The sequence below is a fragment of the Rhinichthys klamathensis genome, unplaced genomic scaffold (genome assembly GCF_029890125.1).
Source record: "Rhinichthys klamathensis goyatoka isolate OS25496 unplaced genomic scaffold, OSU_Roscu_1.1 h1tg000095l_1, whole genome shotgun sequence".
Lineage (NCBI taxonomy): Eukaryota > Metazoa > Chordata > Actinopteri > Cypriniformes > Leuciscidae > Rhinichthys > Rhinichthys klamathensis.
In genome coordinates this window covers 1,357,550-1,381,085 of record NW_026606634.1, presented here as the reverse complement: position 1 = coordinate 1,381,085, position 23,536 = coordinate 1,357,550, and the positions used below count along the sequence as shown (strand labels likewise).

The 23,536-nt window shown below is 38.6% G+C and overlaps 1 protein-coding gene across 6 annotated transcripts in view; it reads left to right on the top strand.

Moving 5' to 3' along the window:
* Positions 1-23,536, top strand: part of lrp1aa (low density lipoprotein receptor-related protein 1Aa) — a 169,578-nt gene that overhangs the window by 144,018 nt on the left and 2,024 nt on the right. For 4 of the 6 annotated variants that reach the window (XM_056252513.1, XM_056252511.1, XM_056252512.1 and 1 more), the window contains exons 69-89: positions 612-718; positions 1,613-1,745; positions 2,364-2,486; positions 4,584-4,706; positions 5,815-5,952; positions 6,053-6,184; positions 7,053-7,172; positions 7,597-7,868; positions 8,659-8,837; positions 8,961-9,067; positions 9,157-9,276; positions 11,235-11,411; positions 12,049-12,189; positions 15,515-15,685; positions 16,611-16,772; positions 18,185-18,368; positions 18,895-18,993; positions 19,075-19,145; positions 19,313-19,406; positions 19,563-19,592; positions 21,064-21,208. In XM_056252513.1, the coding sequence (XP_056108488.1) occupies positions 612-718; positions 1,613-1,745; positions 2,364-2,486; positions 4,584-4,706; positions 5,815-5,952; positions 6,053-6,184; positions 7,053-7,172; positions 7,597-7,868; positions 8,659-8,837; positions 8,961-9,067; positions 9,157-9,276; positions 11,235-11,411; positions 12,049-12,189; positions 15,515-15,685; positions 16,611-16,772; positions 18,185-18,368; positions 18,895-18,993; positions 19,075-19,145; positions 19,313-19,406; positions 19,563-19,592; positions 21,064-21,208 (2,828 nt within the window). The remainder of the gene's footprint in view (positions 1-611; positions 719-1,612; positions 1,746-2,363; positions 2,487-4,583; positions 4,707-5,814; positions 5,953-6,052; positions 6,185-7,052; positions 7,173-7,596; positions 7,869-8,658; positions 8,838-8,960; positions 9,068-9,156; positions 9,277-11,234; positions 11,412-12,048; positions 12,190-15,514; positions 15,686-16,610; positions 16,773-18,184; positions 18,369-18,894; positions 18,994-19,074; positions 19,146-19,312; positions 19,407-19,562; positions 19,593-21,063; positions 21,209-23,536) is intronic. The other 2 variants (XM_056252515.1, XM_056252514.1) reach the window with 1 other exon arrangement.

Here is a 23,536-nt window from a genome sequence, read left to right as displayed (position 1 = left end):
TCTTCACTTTATTTTTCGTGAAGCATTATCTTGCTTCGCTTCAGCTATGATAAAGAAACCACCACTCTTGCATTGTGTGTTAGTGCAATTTGGGGGCGGAACAAAGAAGGACGGTGTGTTTGTTTAGGTTGATTTCAAATATAAACAGGGTTTCTCAGTAATCGCTTAAGTCTACCTTGAGCTACACTAGCTTTCAAAAGTTTGGGGTCAGTGAGAGCTTTTTTTTTTAAAGAAATTAATACTTTTTTCGGAAATTAATCAATATAGTAGATCAGTTTATAATGTTATAAAAGATGACTATTTCAAATAAATGTGATTTCTTTTGAACTATTTCAAATAAAAAAAAAAAAATGTAATTACTGTAATGAGAATGAGATTTAATTTTTGTACTATAACCAAGAATTAGGATGAAAATGTGCTTTATTGTCATAAAGTCGCAATGGAAGATTATTTTTACCCTAACAACGGGCTTTCTTTACAAAATATAATTTGTTCTTTCTTTCTTTTGATTATATAGTGAAATGTGACATGGACATGTTTTTGACTGGTTTTGACAAATATGACTAGATGCTATAGAGTAATTCTGGAGGTGTGTGTTGTTTGCGTGTCAGTGCCCAGGAAGTGCTCTGAGAGTGAGTTCGCCTGCACCAGTGGCCGCTGTATTGCTGGCAGATGGAAGTGTGATGGAGACCATGACTGCGCTGACGGATCTGATGAGGTACGTCACAAAACCATTCAGTGCAGGAAAACACACTTCAGCAGACTTTCCAGGCCTCAACACAAAAAAGTAATAAATAAATAAAATAGGCCTAGTTTCTGTCTTTGTTGTTTTTGACCCATAACCTTTTATCACCAAAATCTACTAGACTAAATCATATATATTTAAAATATTGTTAAAGACAAGTATACATTACTTTCAGTAATAAAATAAGAGCTAATAATCAATTTTCGTAATGGCACAAATAAAGTAGAACAAATAAAATAAACACTGCTTTTAATGTTTTTCAGGCAAGTCTAACAGTAATTTTTAGGTAGAGAAAATAAATATAAATGTTAAATAGCACTGCATAGTCTTCACTGTATAGATTAATCCTTTTTAAAGTTACTACAGTTATTCAGTCAAGAGCAGTGAGCGATTTATTTCTTGTCTAGGTTTATTAGGCTGCTGTCACTTTAAGAGCTGCACTGATCCAATATACTGTTACACATGCATTTTATTTCTCAATTGTTTATGTTCACTTAAGATATAACAGACTATGTTTACTAGGATACCGATGCTGTGTGAATATGTCCATTTAAGCACAAGAAGACGTGAAAGAGAACGCAATTTATCATTCGCATCATATGCATTCTGGGTGCGCACTTTGGATGTGTGGACACAAAACTGAGTTCTCTTTTGCGTCTTCTTGCGCTTAAATGAAGGTTTAAAAACATGTGCAAATGATAAACTTTCGTGATGCAGCACTGGCCCCATCAGACAAGTGACATTTGCCTCAACTGTCCCGAACGAACGACGTTTACACTGGGCCATTGGGCAGGACTTATTGTCATAAATGATGACCCTCATGAATAGCAAACACTCATTGCAGTATGTATTGTGTGTGTTTTGCAGAACGGCTGTGATGTGAAGTGTGATAATGACCAGTTTCAGTGTAAGAACGGTCACTGTGTCCCGTTCCGCTGGAGGTGTGATGCTGATGCAGACTGCATGGACGGCAGTGACGAGGAGAACTGCGACACTGGAGGTTAAACATGTTAAAGAAAGAGTTCACTGTAAACAGAAACTCCAGCAATATTATGTTGATTCGAACCTGGACTGCATGCTGTTTTAGAGACCTTTTGAAGAATCTACACACAGCTCTTTTCCATATAATGATCATTTATCATACCAACGTTTGTCCATAAAAGAACTCCATATGAATTGTGCACTACAGTACATGTCTCCTAAAGTCATACAATATAGCTTTGTGTGAGGAACAGACCAAAAGGTCATTATTTGGTCAAATCCCCTGCATTTTGCCCACATTCTTGTCCAGAAAAACACTAAAAAGTATACAGATTTGAAAAGTTATTAGGGTAAGTAAATAATGACAGAATTTTTATTTATGGGTGAACTGTTCCTTTAAACGACAGCATTACCCATACTGTAAATCAGTGCCTGCAGTATTAATGAGTGATCAGGATGTCTGGAGAGGGTTTTAGTATTCAAGGAGGCCTTTCTGAAGATTCTCTGCCAAGCGTTTTACACACACACACACACACACACACACACACACACACATGGTAATTGCTGTGCGGTTGTGCTGGAATGAATACAGATGAGTTACACTGTGTGTGTTTGTGTGTGTGTGTTTGTGTGTTAGTGGGTCGATTCTGCCCCCTGGATGAGTTCCAGTGTAATAACACTCTGTGTAAGCCGCTGGGCTGGACGTGTGACGGCGAGGACGACTGCGGAGACAACTCGGACGAGAACCCAGACGTGTGCAGTGAGTAGTTTCATTTTTTCATCCCAATTAGCACTTTATTTCCCCTTAGACTCCTTCGGAAATACTTCCCCGAACTGTGATACAAGCAGGTACAATAGGGTTGGACAATATGACTCAAAACCTACATCAGGCTTTGTCGTTTTATATCAAAGTAAAAGTATTTTTGGGGGGAAATTAAAGCAGAGATTGTTTAAATATTAAAGGGATAGTTCACTTTGAAATGAATTTTTGGTATTTTTTAGCTTACCTCAAGGGCATCCAAGATGTAGGTGTCTTTGTTTCCGCAGTAGTTTCAATTTTGATATATTTAGGTCAAACCGTTCTTGTCTGTCAGTCATATAATGCAGGTCTATGGTCACCACCTCAAAGAGCATGCACAGAGAAGTCCAAATTAAACATGATTTAATGACTCGTAAATGTAAGTACACATTGATGGCCTAAGACACGAAACGAGCGGTTTGTGTGAGAAAACGAACAGTATTTATATCGTTAGTGCCGGAAGTGATCTCTCGCGCGTGTACGTCACTCATTGTTTACACAGAACAGAGATTGTAGGTAAGACGGCTAATTAAAAGGGTACTAATTTGCGCTTATCCGGGATGTTTAAACCGTCGTAAAAGAAAACAATAAAAAAAAAAAAAAAAATTGTATGAGTGAAGTACACGCGCGAGAGATCACTTCCGGCGCTTGCCGGAAAAGACCGAAGCGCTCGCGCACTCAGAGTACTTGGACGTGGCTGTGTTTACAAGAGGTAAAAACGATATAAATACTGTTCGTTTTCTCACACAAACCGCTCGTTTCGTGTCTTAGGCCATCAATGTGTACTTACATTTACGAGTCATTAAATCATGTTTAATTTGGACTTCTCTGTGCATGCTCTTTGAGGTGGTGACCATAGACCTGCATTATATGACTGACAGACAAGAATGGTTTGACCTAAATATATCAAAATTGAAACTACTGCGGAAACAAAGACACCTACATCTTGGATGCCCTTGAGGTAAGCTAAAATATACCAAAAATTAATTTCAAAGTGAACTATCCCTTTAAATCCCCATCTACTAATGCCTATATTTGAATAATTCAGTGAATTAAACACTTCACAAATCAAAGATATTTCGTGACGTTCGATTGTTTCCTCTTTTTGTTTGAAACTTGATGGACGAAAGCCAAACAAATCTCAGATAATGGCCTGTTCACACCAAGGACGAAAACTATAATGAAAACGATAAAGATATAGTTTAAAAAAAATCATGCTAAATGTATAGAAATGCTTAGAATAAACAGAACTAATATATACAGTATTTATTGCTATAGTTATCGTTAGTCTGAAATAAGTGTGAAAACAGTTTAGAGTTTAAAGCCAAATAACGGCGGACATACTGGATCCTGTAAGATTGTTCTACAGTCGTTAGGACCCACGTAGAGACACCCGGCAGGAGCTTCCATGCTGCCAAGTACTCTGAAATGGGGACCAATTTTGATACTTCTCGCTTGTTTTTTTTGGTGTTGTTTCGTGTCCTGGGCAACAACAGGAAGCAACGGGACACCCAACATTTAGCTGGAAACCGCTGCCCCCCTAAACACCAGAGATGGCTAGGATGGTACAGAGGTTTTGTGGGGTTGCTGGGAAGGGGCGGGCTGATTTATTTTTACGCGCCCCATCCCAAGGGGGGCCACCCGCACTGGGCTGGCCGCAAGACCATCAGGACTTCTTCTTTTTGGAGATGATAGTCCTGAGGTCTGGCCTTTTAGGAGGCCGCTGAGGGCAGCGAGCCGGTCCCCAGTCTTGACCAGCAACATTTAGAAATAACATATTCACAATGGGAGTTAATGGGAACATCAGCAAAATTTCCTGGAACACAAAACCACAAAACCAGCACTCTTAGAGTCCAAGTTTGAACGTCTATGTGTCGGACTATATCATCTGTATACGGTGTGAATACTGCAACTTGTTAATAAAAGTCCCACATGTAATGCAGACGTGTGAAACAGGGCTTACAATCCTTAATTTGCATCAGGAGTGTATGTTTATTTACAATGATCTGACTCTTCACATCAAGAAAGATCAGTGTGTTTTTAATCTGTGTGTTTCAGAGAGATTCCAGTGTCCTCCCACCAGACAGTTCAGATGCCATAATGACCGAGTGTGTCTGCCAGTGTCGAAACAATGTGACGGTGTTGACAACTGCGGAGACAACAGTGATGAACTCAACTGCCGTGAGTAATTGCCACTTTTCTTGGTTTCTTGGAGTTATTTTAAAATGTCAATTTACATGCAATATTTTCCTGTGCAATTACATCATTATCACTTGTGTTTCAGGGTCATTCTGTGCCATTTATTGCTGAAAATATCAGTATATATTATTATTATTTTTTTTTTTTTTTTTTTAAGGTTGCATGCAATCTTTTTTATGGATATTTTCTCATGTCACACCCAAAATACCAGGGCTGTAACCACCATAGACATTGAGGGACCTCTTCCCCTGAATATGTAGCTACAGTTTTACCAGTAGTTATTTATCGTTACCAACACTAACCCTACATCTTTTCAACCCTGTCACAGTATGTACAGTATGGAATTTATATACAGCGCACAAATCATTTGAATAGAAAACTAAATAGATAAGAATAGATAGAATAGGTTAGTAAATTCTGGTAGTAACACCGTTTTGGTGGGCCTTCACATATTGCATAATATAAAAGAATTATCAATAACCCATGGTATTTCTCTTTTAAAGCATGTCTTGTACAATGTACAATTAAACCTCATATGTTTTGGGGTTGAATGTTACAAAATTTAAGATCAGTGCAAAAATGTCTTTTAAGTTTAACAGTGAATGTTTTTCACAAACTTTATGCCAAGAAAAAAAAATACTCAATTACAGAGTTAAAATATTGAGATTGGCAAGGCCGACATAAGTGCAAACAATGAAATCTAAAAAAGAGAAACTTGCTTGATGATGTCATTCCTCAGATATGATGTCAGAAATTATTAATTACATTCAGTTGGGGGAAATGTCACAGTGTAACAGGGTTGAACAGAAAGTGATAAAAAAAAAAAAAAATTATAAAAACAAAATGTATGCACATTTTTTATAACCCATTTAAATGTATTGGGGACAAAACTGATTGATAATGTGATGAAATTAATATTTTTCTTCAGCTTTACAGTCTAGAAAGATTTGGGTCTACCAAATAATGTGACTAAGATCATCAGTATCATGTTAATTATGTCAGTAGGCTATGATGTCATGAGGACACAGATGATGTCCTTTCCTGTGAAGAAGTCATTGATTATAAAATGAATTTGTCTGTGTCCTGTCAGAAACTCCTGCGCCTGCGTTCTGTGGAAAGGGTGAGTTTACATGCAGTAGCGGAAAGTGTATCAGTATTAACCAACGCTGCAATTTCTTCAATGACTGTGAGGACTACGGCTCCGATGAGATCAACTGCAACAAGAAAGGTGAGTTTATTCTTTTGTGTGCATGTCAGGTATTTTGGTCAAAACTAGAAGATTAAGGTATCCTGAGTGTGTATCTGTGTCGCTGTGTGTCTCTGGACAGATTCGGGTCTGTATGAATGCCATCAGAATCGCAGTATGTGTGGAGATGAAGGGCAGTGTGTGGTGAACGGAACCGACTCGTTCTGCTCCTGCAGACCCGGCTTCCAGAAAACACACCTGCAAACCTGCACAGGTACCGGTACAACACACTAACACACACACTGAGGACGGGAGCCAACTAAACCACTGATTCTTTTTCTTTGTTAAATCGTAATGTACCCATGGGTAAAACACACTCTTCCATAGGTGATAAAACCTCAAAAGTCATGCTGTTATAATATTTAAAATATATATCTAATATCTAATTAATATCAGATTCAATCAACATCCCAGATAACAAAATATGTTCTAAGAATCTTATTTAATGTTCCCATTAAGTTACTGAATGTTCTCTGAACGTTCAAAACAATCAGTTTTTATACGTTTTCAAAAATAAATTCTTGGTTACGTGGACGTTAAGGAAACATTCCACTTTTTTCATTCTGCAAACATTTTTGGAATGTTACTTTTGAATGTTCTCTGAACGTTCTGAATTTTTTTTTTTTTTTTTTTTTACTTATATGAAAGTCCAACTAAAACATTTCAGAAGGAAAAAAAATGAGTTGAAAATGTTTTTGTGCTAACATTTTGAGAACATTGTTAAACACCAGATGACTTTGAACAAACATTCTATTAGTGTTACTGGAAGAATGTTTGTTCCTAACTTTGAGAGAACCTTTCCAGAACGTTAGCCAAAGTTCTGAGAATGATCCCTATTAGGGAATATTAATCAAACAGCAATAATGAAGAAAAATAGAACACAGTTTTAATGAATTATCTTAACACAAAATTAAAGAGAACCTGCTCCTGCGACACCAAAACCAGACCAGCAGCATCACACTGGAATGTATGCATCGTATCATCATTCAGTGGAGACAAATGGGAAACTCACTTTATAGATGTAATGTTTTTGTGCAGTCCATGTTGGCGTTCTTGTAACATGACGCCTTCTCTCTCAACAGATGTGAACGAGTGCAAGCGCTTCGGGATCTGCTCTCACATCTGTAACAACACCAAAGGCTCACACAAATGCAGCTGCTCCAAGAACTTCATCCGAGTGAACGACACCTGCAAGGCTGACAGTACGTTCCTCACTAAGACTACAGTCCAGACGAGTCACAATACACAGTTTCAGAAAATTGTGATGTTACTGATTATAATATCTTCTGTATAGAGCTGTGTGATAATATAGTTTACATTTTGTGTCAGTATAGATGAATGCTACAGTATTCACCAAGTGCTCCCTAATTTCTACCCAGTCATGTTTGTGCACTCTCTGGAAACATAATTGAATTTTCCATGAACACAAGCAATGCTGTGAGAAAGTACAGTCTGTTGAAATAAGAGCGTAACAAATTTCTGTGTGAATAGATTGCGTTGAGAATTGTTTTACAAACGGTCAAAGAGAAATTGAATCTGCTCACTTCAAATCAAATGTGTTGTGTTGCTTTTATTTGGTTCCGGTGTCTGTCGTTGTGATGTGACGCCCCCTATCTGTCATTCTAGGCAGTGACAAACAAGCGCTGTACGTGGCAGATGATAATGAAATTCGGAGTTTGTATCCTGGAATGCAAAATTGGATATATGAACAGGCCTTCCAGGGAGATGCCAACGTCCGGATCGACGCCATGGACCTGCACATCAAATCCAAACGGATCTTCTGGACCAACTGGCACACCGGCAGGATCTCATCGTTCGAGCAGCCGTCTGCCGGACCCGCCTCGCCGAACTCGAACCGCAACCGCAGACAAACGGACTCCAGAGTCACTGATCTAGAGGTCAGCGCTTTACCACGCGTGACATGACAACACCTCAGCCTTGAGTACTGATATATGGATTCATCACAGTCTATCTTAGTATCAGGGTTATTATAGTTCACTAAGACTAAAACCATAAAAAAAAGTTTAAATTGATGTACTAAAATAACTGAGCACATTGAATTTGATAAAAAACTAAAAATATATACTAATAAAAATTATTTAAAAAACAAACAAATTAACCAAATTAACCTTAAAATAAAGCAATAAAAACGAATTGAAAATATTAATAAAACCTATAGTAGTATCTCAGTGATATTAAAATAACACTTAATAATGCTTAATATTCGTCTCTTTTATATCTCAAACCTGCGATTATAATTAAATAACACATTTAAATTATAATTGATAAATTGCAAATTGCAAATATGTCATGTTTTTGATTTAACATTATATTTTCATTTATGAATATTTTTTTTTATGCTTTTAATCTCTTTGTCATTTAAGTTTTTGCCCATTTTATTTATTTATTTATTTATGGGGGTTCATAGCAAGTAATAGCAATATTCTAAAGGACTTTTTTTACAGTAATTTGACCCTTTATTGGCATTGACTATAAAAAACATCTTATCCGTAGATTAAAATAACAAATGATTTGTGTTATAAAAAATAAAAAAAATGAAGCAAAATTTCACACTAGGAAAAAGAAGCATGCAACACATAATGGCGTAACAGCGCAGAGTAAACTTAGAGTGTAATACACAGAGAATAAATGAAGTAAGATGTGCTCTGTGTGTTTGCGTGTCTGTAGATCCCGGGTCTGAAGATGCCTCGTGGGATCGCTGTGGACTGGGTGGCCAACAACATCTACTGGACGGACTCGGGTCGGGACGTCATCGAGGTGGCTCAGATGAACGGGCGCAACCGTAAAACCCTCATCTCGGGCATGATAGACGAGCCCTACGCCATCGTGGTGGACCCGCAGAGAGGGTGAGAAGAGATACGCCAGTGCCTTAAACACAAATCAATGCATCCGTTCATAGTTAGGGTTAACTCTCTTGACATGCGCATTTGGCTTTGCATTAAAACTATGTAAACAATTGATTCTCGAAGCACCATGTACTGGGCCGACTGGGGAAACCACCCTAAGATTGAGACGGCCGCGATGGACGGGACCATGAGAGAGACGCTGGTACATGAAAACATCCAGTGGCCCACAGGTCAGTCATCATGTGAATCAAACACCACACACACTGATTCAAGCTCCTGTAACACCCGTAACATGACTTCTGTTGTGTTTGTTTGCCAGGTCTAGCTGTGGATTACTTCAATGAGCGTCTGTACTGGGCTGATGCTAAACTCTCGGTTATTGGGAGCGTCAGACTGAATGGAACGGATCCGGTCATAGCTGTCTCCAGCCTTAAAAACAGTTGAGTCATTCACTTCAGCAGTCTAAGTCACATCCCTGAAACATACATTCACATTCAGTTCGCGAACGAATCGTTCTTTTGAACCGGTTCTTTGTAGTGAACTGGCTGAATCAGTTCACCAAATCGGACTGAACGGTCTGAAACATTTCATGGCTCAAGTCAGCACAGTTACTCAATCAAACTCACTTCCAGACGTGCCTGACAGTCACTCCATCTCGAAATGAGCCAATCTCCAGGAGTAGGGATGTCCCGATCAGGTTTTTATGCCCTCGAGTCCGAGTCATTTGATTTTGAGTATTTACCGATACCGAGTCCCGATCCGATACTTATATAATACATAAAAAAAGAATAAAGAAGAGAGAAAAAACAGATCCAGGATGTTCCTTATTTTTTATTTAATTCACCTTATTTTAAAATTCAACAACTCTGTTAACAAACAGCACTTCTGTGAGGTAGCTCGCAGCGATGTTATTACTTCAGTGGCGAATTCAAATGTTTTCTTCACTGGATCTCTTAGCACAGTGTCGCTTGATCTCGCGCTGCACAGATGTTGCTGGTCCGAACTGATAATGGTCCGTTAAGCACAATATAATGAGAAGCGCAGTTTCGTTCCGCTTTCATTACGTTTGTCATTTGATGTTGCGCAACGTTGTGGTGATCGCGCCAGCGCGGATTTTGTCTGCAGGAAAAATGGTCCTAGGAATCGTTCGGTTTGTATGCGTACCGAACCGGAAGCCTCGTACCGAAACGGTTCAATAATTACGAAAACATGTACCGTTACACCCCTAATTTACAGATATCCGAGCCTGATCGGGAGGTAACGTCCGATTCCGACATAGACGGATTCCGATCGAGTCTGAAACCACGTGATCGGGCCCGATTTCCGATCGCGTGATCGGATCGGGACATCCCTATCCAGGAGTTTATGATCCTATGATGCCGGACTCATTCAGCGCTCCAGTTGTTAATCCAACAGTACACTGAACTGAGAACAGTCTTTCAGGCATGTCAGTTGCAATTTCGGTGCAGGCTTTGCAAACAGATTTTTACTGTAAGATATGGACCCGACAGTAATGCCACAACAACACAACAAGTAACCGTGTTAATTCCGATGCCTGATCTGTGATCAGTGATTTCTGATTTACAGTGATTTGTGTACTGTCAGATGTTCTTTGTCTCAAAAATCATTTATTGTTGTTTATGCGTCAGCAAATCAAGCCAATGATTGAACGGTCAATTTCACATTGTTTCTCTTAGTAGCATGAAAATAATCCGTTACTTAAATTGTGATTAAATTATATACGGAAAGCGATCAAAGAACGCTCCCTTTACGATCGCTGGAGCTGTCAATCAAACAGCGCGAGTTTATCAGTTCTGGACGAGGGCTGCACGATTAAGCTGTGCATAAAAAATGACCGCAGCCTTTCGGTTTGAGTGATTTCAGGTTAATTGCAATTAATCGTGCAACCCTATTCTGGACTCTCGCCAAAACTCCCATTACAATCAATGACGCTGTCTACACTGCACTTATTTACAGTGTTTGCACTCTTGGTTATGATAAGAGCAGTCGTAAGAAACCGAGATCACTGCATTCATGTCTGTCATCGGCTATATGCTCATCACTGCGACATTTGTAGATCTAAATATAATGCTATAATCAACACTTTTCACGATTAGTTCATCTCGACAGCTTTAATAGTGAGAAAATAGTAAAAGATCTCTAGAGAGTTCACAGCAGTAAACGTTTATTGTACTTCAAGTAATGAAAACATCTTTTTATGGTTTTAGTTTTAATAACCCTGATGTATGAATATACATTTGTGCAACTTTTTTCTAAAAGTTTTGAAAGATTTTTAAGTTAATGCATCACTAAAGTTTGAATGTGCTTTTCTAAAACGTGAGCTATGAAATAACGACATTAAGGGTTTTTTCTCTCTCTCTGCACACACACGCACAGATTTGCACCACCCTTTCAGCATCGACATCTTTGAGGATTTCATATATGGTGTGACCTACCACAACAACTTTGTCTTCCGCGTCAACAAGTTTGGCAAGAGTTCAGTGGAGCATCTGACCACAGGAATGAACCACGCTACAGATCTGGTGCTGTACCACCCGTACAAACAGCCAGAGAGTGAGTCTGGGCCGCAAATCTGTCAAACAACTGATTCTTACAAATGTTATTTATATACAGTCAAACCAAAAATTATTCAAACACCAGATATAATGTTTGATTTTTTTTTACTACTGTGTGCAGGACACTATAGTTCATTTATGTAAGTGAGGAGAGCTAAATAAAGTAAACTGTGACATATTATACCCCAAAATTCGTCATACAGTGACTACCATTAAAATGTATAAAAATTTGGGACCAAAATTTACACTTTGGCCTGACCATGTTTTGCTTAAATGTTTTTTCTTTAATTGCTAATGCACCTTTTTACACCACAGACTGTATTAAGCATTGCTTGGTCACTGGTTGAGCTAAACCGGTATTATCTAATTGTGTAGTTAAATTTAACAGATATTCAACATAATTCATGTGTGAGAGTCTAACAGAAGGACGGACAAAACCAGTGAAATATCAACTGATTTGATAACTGAGTTCTTGTCATATTTTATTACCATTTTCTAAACTATAGCGAATAAACTGATAATGTGAGAAATGTTGAAGGTGTCTGAATACATTTTGGTTTGACTGTGTGTATTTAAGGTCAGTTGAATCATTCAAAATAAATGTATGATGTAAACATTGCTGTTTTGTATTTCAGTGCCCAACCCGTGTGACAGAAAGAAGTGTGAGTGGTTGTGTCTGCTCAGCCCCAGCGGCCCGGTCTGCACGTGTCCCAACGGGAGAATCCTGGACAACGGCACCTGTGTGGAGGTGCTGGCCCCGACACTGGCCCCTGTCTGTGAGTATACAGCTGAGGCCTTGCAGAACGCTGCAAAAGGCAAACGGATGCAGCAAATTCATGTGGTATTCTACTGCAAAAAATGCTTTTCTTACTTAGTATTTTTGTCTTGTTTCCAGTCCAAATATCTAACATTTCTTAAGTCAAGATGCATTTACTAAAGTTGTAAAATTACATTAAGATCATTACATCAAAATAAAGTGAGTTTTTGCTTAAAACAGGCTAAATTATCTGCCAATGGGGTAAGAAAAATAATCTTGTTTCTGTTTGAATTATGATTATTTTTCTTATCCCATTGGCAGAGAATTTAGCTTTTTTTAAGCATCAACTCACTTAATTTTAATGAATTCCCCCGGAAAACTCTACTAAAAATTTTACTCATATAGTAAATGCATCTTGATTTAAGAATTTTTAGATATTTGGACTGAAAACAAGACAAAAATACTAAGTAAGAAAAGCATTTTCTTGCAGTGAACGGACACATGTCTAATGGCATAGTCAATGTGAGGCTACAATCCTATATGACTGGCACAATATGTCAAGTCATCTTTATTTCTATAGCACTTTATACAGTACAGATTGTTTCAAAGGAGCTTCACAGTATAGACCTTATGTAGCCACGCCCCTTTTCCGCGCTGAGCTCATTGTCTTTTGACTTCCGGTCTGTATTTTCACAGCGATCTTGCGTAGTTATGAATGAACGGCTCGTTAAAAAAATTCCCAAGGTCCATTTGTTAAGACATATGCTTTACAATGCTTGTCATAAACATTACAATGCTCATGATAACTTTTGTTAACTCTACAATAAGTAAATCAACTTCACCAGCTTATTACTCCTGGACAGCGATGCCATAGAAATATACAGAGCGACCGCAAAAACGGAAGTTCAAAGACAATATTCTAAAGATGGCAGCGCCCTCGTTTCTCTGGTGCATAAGGTCTATTAAACAGGAAAATAGCAGAATCAATGGTTGAAAAATCATCAAAAATGAGACAAAAGTGTCATTATTCAGCTCAAGTCAGTGTATTGTTGATTAAGTGCGGTCAGAGACGGCCTTTGCAATTTGCAGGCCTGTTTTAAATAAACAGACGGAGGCTCCCGCATCCCAGAGGAAAAGAAAACAGACAAAAACATGAATGCAATGCGACCGCAGTTACTTTATCTCTGTTAAATTTACAAAATCTCCTATTTCACTCTTTATAGCCTATTTATAAATACTTTCTATCTATTTAACCATAACTATTGTTGTGACAATCTCGAAAACAAAAACAGAATTCAATCCTCATGCTTCGTCCTAAAATCTAATAATACTAAAACCGCCAGTAGGTGGCAGCAAATCATTGTCTTCACGAGTTAGTCATTGAATCATTCAGTCAAACGATTCGTTCAAAACGGCTGATTCATTCAGGGACAAAGCTGAAGTGAGTGTGTGAGTCATTGAGTCATTCATTAGAACGATTCATTAAAAAATTGTGGATTCATTCAGTAGCTAAACTGAAACTGTTGCTCAGAGACGGCAATGGCTCTACTCTACTGCTACTGTTTGGAATTATTTTCGTTGGCAAAATAGAGGAACAATATTGTGTATAGTCACCTAATAGCCTGTTAAATGATTGTTTATTGAATTCACATTTGGAAACTTGCTGATATTTGGGAAACAGCACTTTTGCTCGTGTGATATTGCTTATAAATATTAAAGACAGAGATTTTTGCACCACATCTTGGTTTTTGGGGGAAAAATTAGTCATTTTGGTGCCATTTTTGCCTCAAGCCCCTGTTAATGTCCGACCCTGGTGTATCTGCATAGTCCTACTTGTACTGACTCGAATACTGAGTAGTCCAGGCAGTGGAGAACATCAAAGGAAAGACTGCAAAAGAACTGGTCAGAGTGAGTGAGTGACAAAGATGGTTATGGGTAAGGACGAGGACTAGTTGTTTGCCTGCTGTGTGTGTTGTAAGAGTTTGCTCTATCGTAAGATCTTCAGAAGGACCAGGAATTAGTCCAGGTTTGTCTGGGTGGATTTCTAGGTGAAGTTACAAAAAACCACCAGTGAAATTTCACCCCGAAGCAACATGTCTAACTCCTTGAGGAAGTGTCACAGTTAACAATACATGCCATTGTGATTTTTGGCAGGATTAGTGGTTGATATTCAATGGATGTGTTTAATGCAGAGAGAAGAGAAAGGAATGAATTTGCACATCTGTCTCCTCCTCACCCCATCCAATTCCCCGACAGTAGCGTTCCTGTAGCTCAAACAGTAGAGCTCAGCAATGTCAATGTCATGGGTGCAATTATAGTGGAATGTATGAACTTAGTATATGTTGACATTGAGTCATTCACCAATATACAACCACTTGGAGACTATGGGCCCTCTCTTACACCGGCGCGACGCAGTTTTGCTAGTTTCAGCCCGATGCAGTTTTCATTTTCACGTCCTGCGCCACGTTGTTTAAATAGCAAATGCATTTGCGCCCATCACAGCGCCCATGGGCTGCTGGTCTGAGAACGAGTGTGTTCAGGAGCATTGTGGGGAGCGTTGTTATTTTGAGGAACTGAAATAGACTGAGCCATAGACCAACAAAAACCTGGTTTAAAGTCAATGGTGCAATATGTTTTTTGTTATTTAAAGAGCGCAGTAGTAATGTGTTAAAAAGTAAAAAGTTAGTCTGGCAAAGAGCTCATTCAAGCCCATTTCCAATCCGTCGAAATCGAGGCACCAATCAGAAACGTTGGGGCGGGCTTTACACGATGAAGACAGCGCTGGGGTTTTGAAGCAGATTTTGTAGCCTACATTACAAAGATGGATGCCGCCGTCGAACATCACTCGTTCGAATCAGCTATCGCGTCTGTTTTTAACGCGATTTGAACGTTTCCTTTTTGTTAAAAACCGAGCAAAGAACAACACTCGGAGATATCTCTCCGTCGCTCTGCATACGTCATCTCCTTCATCGCTCTGATTGGGTTTAGGTCTATCCGCGACGTCCGTTGGTGACGCCCCTCTGGAAATGATTTGTCTATGATGCTTTGCCAGACCATGACTCAGTTACAACTGAGAATATTCTGGTTTTAACGAGGCTAGCGTGTAATAGCTTTAAGGCTTTGTTTTAGCAAACTAAAATTCGTCCTGGCTTAATTCTGGTATGTAATGTCCACTTTTCACCATCAAAACAAATGATTACAATTTAGTCCCATTGTACATTTTATTCTGGTCTTATTTCATTCCAGTTTTACTCAAAAATGTCACATTAAGGAAATGAAATGGGTTATTGACTTGAACATTAGAAGAGTTAATGCTCTGTATCTGTTTGTTCCTCGTCCCTCAGCTCCGAGTGGCTCCTGCAGTCTGCTGTGTCTCAACGGTGGTACTTGTGTCCTGAACGCCAGAAAACAGCCCAAGTGCCGCTGTCAGCCCAACTATGGAGGAGAGAGATGTGAGCTAAACCAGTGCAGAGAATACTGCAAGAACGGAGGAACCTGCACCGCATCACCCACAGGTACAAGCACACAAACACACACATTATATGGGCTTTAAAGCGCCCCTGTTATGCTTTTTGGGATATTACCTTTCATGTGGTGTGTAATAGAGCTGTTTGTGATTGTAAAAGATCTGCAAAGTTTCAAAGTGCAGATAAATGGAGTTTTTGTCTCCCGAAAGAAAGAAGTGATTCTGAACTGAAACGAGTCGTCAGTATTTCCAGTCTCACTTCCTGCTGAATCTGCGCAGGTTTGTAACAGATTTGCATAATGCCAGTCTATGTTCTTCATCGGCTGCCGTGAACAACGTCTACTTTGACCCTCAAACACTGTAGTTGTATCTGAGACTGGAAGAGTTTGGCTCGTGTTGTTCATGTGGAGAAGACGCTGTTTTCTGCTGACAAAGCAAATCCACTTTGATGAGATTGAAACGGTAAAACCGACACTATCGTCACTGTTCGTATCACTGAGAATCAAGAGCTGAGGAAGATCCAGAGCTGAAACTCAGATATGATAATGAGAGTTTTGTTTCGGACACACGCAGTAAGCGGTTCGACCAATCAAAGCAGAGCAGGCTAAGGGACGATGTTAAATGTCCTTGCACACTGAGTTCGAAATTCTCGTCCGAAATTTTCGCACGTTAAAAAATAAATATGACCTCACGTTGTGTCAATCACGTTTACACACTGCCTCCGAAACTTTCGTCCATCATAAAAAAAATCGGATCGGGTTCGGATTATCTGTGTTTTTCGCAACTTTAGCAAGCATTTTAAAAGGTGTTTTGACAATTCAGAGCCACCGAATGACGGATATGAAAAAACGCATACGAAAATTTTGGATTCTAGTGTGCTTTGTGACTTTAGTGTGCAAGGACCTTAACCCCAGCATGGCTGGCTCACCACACAACATATAATAAAAGCAGTAACTTGTATGTCATGTTTGCAGGAGCTCCGACTTGCCGCTGTCTGGCAGGCTTCACAGGACCGAACTGTAACCAGCGCACATGTGAGAACTACTGTAAGAACGGAGGAAACTGCACAGTTAACCGAGGAAACCAGCCCACCTGCAGCTGTGCAACAGACTCTCTGGGAGACCAGTGCCAATATCGTGAGTACTGGATGTGGAGTTTCATTAGAAATCGAGATGCGTTCAATGCGTTTGTCTTCTATAAACCACTGCTATAAACATCCGTCTCAGGTAAACGGATCAAGGCCTTTACATCTGGCTGGAACATAAATCTCAAATGCATCTTGTTCATAGTTATTTTAGTCTGTTTTGAATGAATTTGGCCATGTTTGACATGATTCTTTTAGCAGGTGCTTTCATCTAAATCGGTCACTGTATACGGAGAACTGAAGATGTTTTCGAAGACTGTTTTTGTTTAGGCTTCGCAAAACATTTACAGTGGACCGATGATATATTTTAAAGCCACACACTCTTTTAAAAAGTCTGTAAAAATGGGCCAAATGTACTGTGTTAATATGAAGGAATTTTCTGTATTCTTGAAACTAAAGGTTCTTTATTTGCACTGATGGTTTCATGAAGAACCTTCTATGGAAACTTTGGAAGAAACATCTATGGAAACTCTCATTCCACCAAAGGTTCTTTATAGTGGAAAAAGGTTCTTCAGATTATTAAAATGGTCTTCACACTAGGCTTTGGTTTAAGAATCATTCACTGAAAGGTTCTTTAGGGAGCCAAAAATAGTTCCTCTATTGCAATCCCCTTTAGGAAACCTTTATTTTTAAGAGTGTATTCATTTTTCACAGGTGTTTTAAATGCATTTGCATTGAATTGTGGTTTAGGGTTAAGGCCGGGAAATGTCCGTAAACACAAGGGATAATGTCTATTACCAAGGGATTAAGAATATTACCAGTAACTTTTTTATTTTATTTTTTACAGGTTTTTTGGTGCATTTAATTTAATTTTGTTACAGTGTAATTACTATGGAAGCTTGTTTCCATCACAGAATAAAAAAATCAGTAATTGTGACTTTTTATCTCAGAATTGCATGATATAAAGTCGCAACTGTGTGTTATAAAGGCAGAATTTTGTGATATAACTTCGCAATTGCGTTTTATTAAGTCAGAATTGTGGGATTTAAACCCGCAATTCTGAGGGAAAATTTTTTTTTTCTTAGAATTGGACTTTATAACTCGCAATTGCGTTTATATCTCACCATTCTGAGAAATAAAAGCAGAATTGCAAGATGTAAACTCGCAATTGTGAGATAAAAAGTCACAATTATCTTTTGAAATGTTTTAATGTGTGGTGGAAACAAGCTTCAATAAATTACACATTTAGGTACTGAGCAATATTTAACAACATGTACTTAGTATAGAGTTTGGTTTAGGTTTAGTTCCATGGAATAAAGCATTACAGATTTATTTTTTACAGTGTGCATTGGTTAATTGACCGGTGAATACACTGGGATCGATGCAGTAGTCTGAAGGTGATCCTCAAGTCATGATGAAGACATTAATAGTGGGATATTAAACGGTCTTCTCTACTCTAACCAGGGACGTGTGACGGATTCTGTGATCATGGAGGGACGTGCATGCAGTCCAGCGATGGGTCGAGACAGTGCCGTTGCCCTCCACGCTTCATTGGAAACATCTGTGAAGTGGACAAATGTCACTATTGCCGTGATGGCAAGTGTATTCCCACCAACATCTACCAGCCTCATGGAGACGTCACATGCAGGTACACGAACACAGTCTCACACTTTAGTACACGTATAAGATTAGAACCTCCATATGTTGGGGCCCCATAGCATTAAAACTGGCCCTATACTTTCTTTCAGTTGACTCACTATCGGAAATACCTTTTGTGTGGTCATTCATAAAGCCTTTTATAATCACACCGCCTGTATAATACACAACACAAGCCTAAAAGAGCATCTCTCTTCACTCCCGTCAACTGCAGCGAGGCTTTCCTGTTCAGTTGTGTCTATTGTTGAAACCAATGGATAGATTTGATGCTCAGAAAAGCAAGTGATCATTGGAACTGACATCACCCTCTTATTTTTCAACACCTCCCCTGCATAACAATACACCTCCTTTTCTCCCCTGTCATATTGAGACATTTCCCATTGGATAAAACCAACCTCCCTTGAATGTGTCATTTCAAATAACACTTTTTTTTTTTTTCATTGCAGTTGTATTTTTCTTACTAAATATTACAGTACTTAAGTGAAGCTATCTAATGTGTTGTGCTGTATGTGCTGTAGGTGTACCAGTGGCAGGATCCAGCCGAGCTGTTATACGTGTGAAGGATACTGTGCTAATGGCCAGTGCTCTCTCGGGGCCACAAACCTCCCGCAGTGCAAGTAAGCTGTTATTTTAGTATTGTTTATATAAAATATCTATATATATATGATGTAAATGTTACATTTCTCTGCCTCATGTAGGTGTCCTCTTGGATGGGAGGGTCATCGCTGTGAGAATCCCGCTCCCAATGGAAATGCTGAATCCGGTGGCCGTAAGTCCATTTTTGAATTTGACAGCTAGGAGAAACATGTTAGGCCAATAGGTGGCAACACTGGTAAGGGTTTAGTCAAATATATCGATTTTTGATGGTGGTGTAATTCACAAAAATACTTCCAGTGAAAAATACTTAATATTAATAGTAATGTGTATCTCTTTTAGGAACCGCTTCAATTGTTATTCCATTGATTTTACTGATACTGCTGGTGTTGCTGATCGGAGGAGCAGTATTATGGTACAGAAAACGAATGAGAGGGTGAGTATATTACAGCGAACTGCTTTTTTCAAAAGATTTTCACCTCTCTAAAGTGTCATACTGTTGAGAATTTGAAATATAAGAAACTTCCCATCCCAAAAACACCTCTTTTCTCTCCTTCTTTCTTGGTAAAACCACATCTGCTCTTTTCCGTAGGCTTGGCAAATCCCACTCCAAACGACCGCGGTAACGGTCTTTGTCCATTATGTCTTTATTTTGTCTCTCTGCCATTCTGTCCATCTTTCTCGCTGGAGAATTGTGGTGTTCTTGTTGTCTTCATGGTCTCACCCGATCTCTTTCTGTCATACCTCTGTCAAACCACCTGACTAAACCTTACATGTGGTTTGTCCCTTGTTCAGAGGAGAAGGTGGTAATCTGTTACCGAGAATAAAGAAATAGATCAATTGTTTTAGACTGTGAGAACCAATCGTATTGTTTTCGACAGTCATAACCGTCCCGCTGTAATAGAGTACAGAATGCTTCTCTAAGATTGGTTCTCAGCAGCATTAGTCGAAACAGATCTGTTGAACATGTGCCATGTTCAAAACCCAGTGTTTATCAAGATAACGTCCTTAACTTGAAGAAAATGACTTATCACAGCTTCCCATTTGCATATTTTTACTAGGGCTGGGCAGTAAGACCATAATCTGTTATCATGATATTATTGTTGTTGCTTAAAATTCAAGGGGAAAGAACATGGTTTATAATATATTTTTTTTATTTCAACAATGTGGTAATGCCTTATTTGTATGATGTAGTGAATTTATTATTCACACTTAATTCTCACACGGATACTTTGCATTTGATAAATTACTAATTTCATTGCAACTTGATGGATGCAAATTAATAGATCTGATTATTCAAATATAACAAATGAGCAATCAGTGCAAAATAGTTTTGCTTTATTTAAAAAAGTAGGATTGATTTAGCTGACACTATTAAGTGAGCTCATTGAAGAATTGAGCTGAATTAAGACACTATTTTGTCGTCTGTAGTCGCTTTACAGTTTAATTGAAGTTGTAATTATCACTGAAATTAGAGATTTCTAATTGAAGAATTTTGCGACGTTGATGATGTTTTTCCTGTTTGTTTCCACATCTGTAATGTGTAAAGCATTATCTAAATACACTTGGCTTGACATTTTATAACAAAAAAACTATATTTGACTAAATTCTTATTGAAGAAAGAAACGCATTCAAAGTTGTTGCAAATTAGATATATCGATAAACACGCACATCTGTTGAGTTTCACTGAGCTTTATCAATGCAGCGAGTCGATATAGTTATCCCGCTTTCTATTGTGTTACAAAAACAACTGCAACTTTATGTACCGCTGTATTAAAGGTATAGAGCAAAATCTCTAGCGGCTGACACTCCATTGCATGTTATAAACTGTCATACAGCCCAACCCTTTTTTATAGATACATTATACTTGTACCTTAATAAATAATATTAATAATTCACTATGATGGTTGACTTAGAATTGTACAGATGTTGGTAAGCGCTGGGTTTCTGATGGTGTTGTAGGTTGTTCCAGTGACTGTTAGTGGCGTCCCTGTGTGTTGTGGTTGTATTTCTCCTCGTGCTGCTCTGTACAGTGTAATAATGACCTCACAGACTTATTTCTGTGACTTAAACTGTACATTGTATATCTGCAGAGCCAAAGGCTTTCAACATCAGAGAATGACAAATGGCGCTATGAATGTTGAGATTGGGAACCCAGCCTATAAAATTTATGAAGGAGAGCAAGATGACGATGTTGGAGAACTGCTGGACGCCGACTTCACACTGGATCCCGACAAAGTAAGATAGAGCCAACTAAAGATGTTCACACTTTATTGCACTACTCTATTAAAGTAATTTCGCCTTGTTTTCCAGATCAAATATCAAAACATTCAGTTACACTTTATTTTAAAGTGGTCATATAATGCCATGTTTGTACAAGCTAATATGATTCTTTAGAGTCTAAATTAAAACTTTGTAATATACTTTAATTAAAAATTCTCATTAGTATTGTAAGAAAACACTTATTTTACCTGGTCAAAAACAGCTGTTTTCAGCACGCCGTTTCAGTGCATATGACTTTAAATGATAATGAGCTTTGCTGACTCCGCCCCTCTGTTCTGTGTGTACACCGTTTGTAACACAATAACTATAACGCGTTGTTCATTATAGACGTGGGATTATGAATTATATTAAGAACGTCGTACATAGAAAACATGCCGTAATGTACCCTGAGTGTAAACCTTAGACGCATTCATTGTGAAGTGTGCATCTAACGATTTGCAAAGATTAATATAAATATTAAAGATTAATAAAACGTTACACTCACTTCAGTTATTTTGGAGGTTCACCAGGAACACGAATAGTTGGTACCGGTCCAGGAGCAGCTTCTTAGCAAATCCAGCTTTATACTGACCCTCCTCGTTTATAAAGCAGTCTGGTGTGTGAAATGATTCGCGCAAACATGAAAGCATTGACATTGCTCGTGGGGAATATTCCCTTCGAAAACAAACACAGCCACTGCGTCTTCAGCGGTTCGGATTTAGGAACATTAAAATGACTGTGTTCGTTATTACACCCAAGAACAGAACACCACAATCGCTTAGACGCCATTCTGCTCATAGACAGTGCTCCAGCATATCAACAATGACCGCGCCGGTCCGCGCAGACTATGATTGACAGCTGGCTCACAAGCGAGGGCGGGTCTGTGTTGAAACACGGCTGTCAATCAACAATCGCGGGAGGGGCGTGCGAGCTTGTGACGTCACAGGCTCGAACGGCTCGATTTGAGGCAGGGGAAAACATATAAGGAGATTAAAACAAAAACACTGGATGGATTTTTATCATTATATGATGTTTGTGTACAGGCACTGCCAACACACATTTCAGTACAATCAACTTGTAAAAGTGCATGTACCATTATATGACCCCTTTAAGGTGTCACTGTTACGGTGTAATTATACATTTAAGTACTGAGTAATATTAATTAACAACATGTACTTACTATAGGGTTAGGGTAGGATTTGGTTGAGGGTTAGTTGCATGTAATTATGCATAATTTACTGTTATTACTATGGTAAGTACATGTAACATATGTAACAAGGACACTGTAAAATAAAGTGTTACCAAACATTCTTAAATCAAGGTACATGTACTTGAGAAGCAAAATTACAGAAGATATTTAGTCTTGTTTCCTGAAAAACAGCTGATTGGTTCCTGCTGTATCAGCAGCCAATGAGCTCGCTGCTCAACCTTCAAATACTTGGTCAGCATTTTCTGTAGCAGTTTACAGTGTGCTTTCAGAAACCCTCCCCTTCCCCAGCTCCACCTGTGTAGATCTGCTACGGGTCATTCATGTTCTCTATATCGTACAGCATCAGCATGTCGTACTCGCTCACAGCAGTGTGTCGTGTGTGTATTAGCAGTAGCAAGTCCCGAACCTGCTCTGCAGCAACAATAACAGCAGATCTAAGACCAAACATATCAACATTGTCATATCCATTAGCATGCCAAACACAACCCGAGAGTTGTCCTGACAGAATTATATTTAAAATTATATCGATGAGTTTCATCATTTTTGGTTTCCTCACAGCCACAGTCTTTGTAACGGGTGTAAGAGTAGATTTCCGGAAGTTGAAATCCCAATAAATATTCTCTATTGAGAAACTGATTCATGCTGTTTGCTTCTGTTGAAGCCACAAGTGTGTACTTGTGCACTATTCTGTGCCGATTTGCTGTATAAATAGTGTGAGCAGTGTTAACACTGAAAACTCCGAATAGAAAAAGTGCACTTGAAATACCCGGATGAAGCACTTACTGCTGAACACTTCATGCACTCAACTGAACACTTTTATTCAGCAAGGATGCATTCAATTGATTTCAAGTCACAATACAGACATTAATAGTTTCACATAAGATCCTATTTGAAATAAATGCTGTTCTTTTTGAACTTCCTATTCATCAAAGAATCCTGAAAAAGAAAATGTATCACGGTTTCCACAAAAATATTAATCAGCACAACTGTTTTCAACATTGATAATAATCAGACATGTTTCTTAAGCAGCAAATCATCAATTTAAAATGATTTCTGGAGGATCATGTGACACTGAAGACTGGAGTAATGATGCT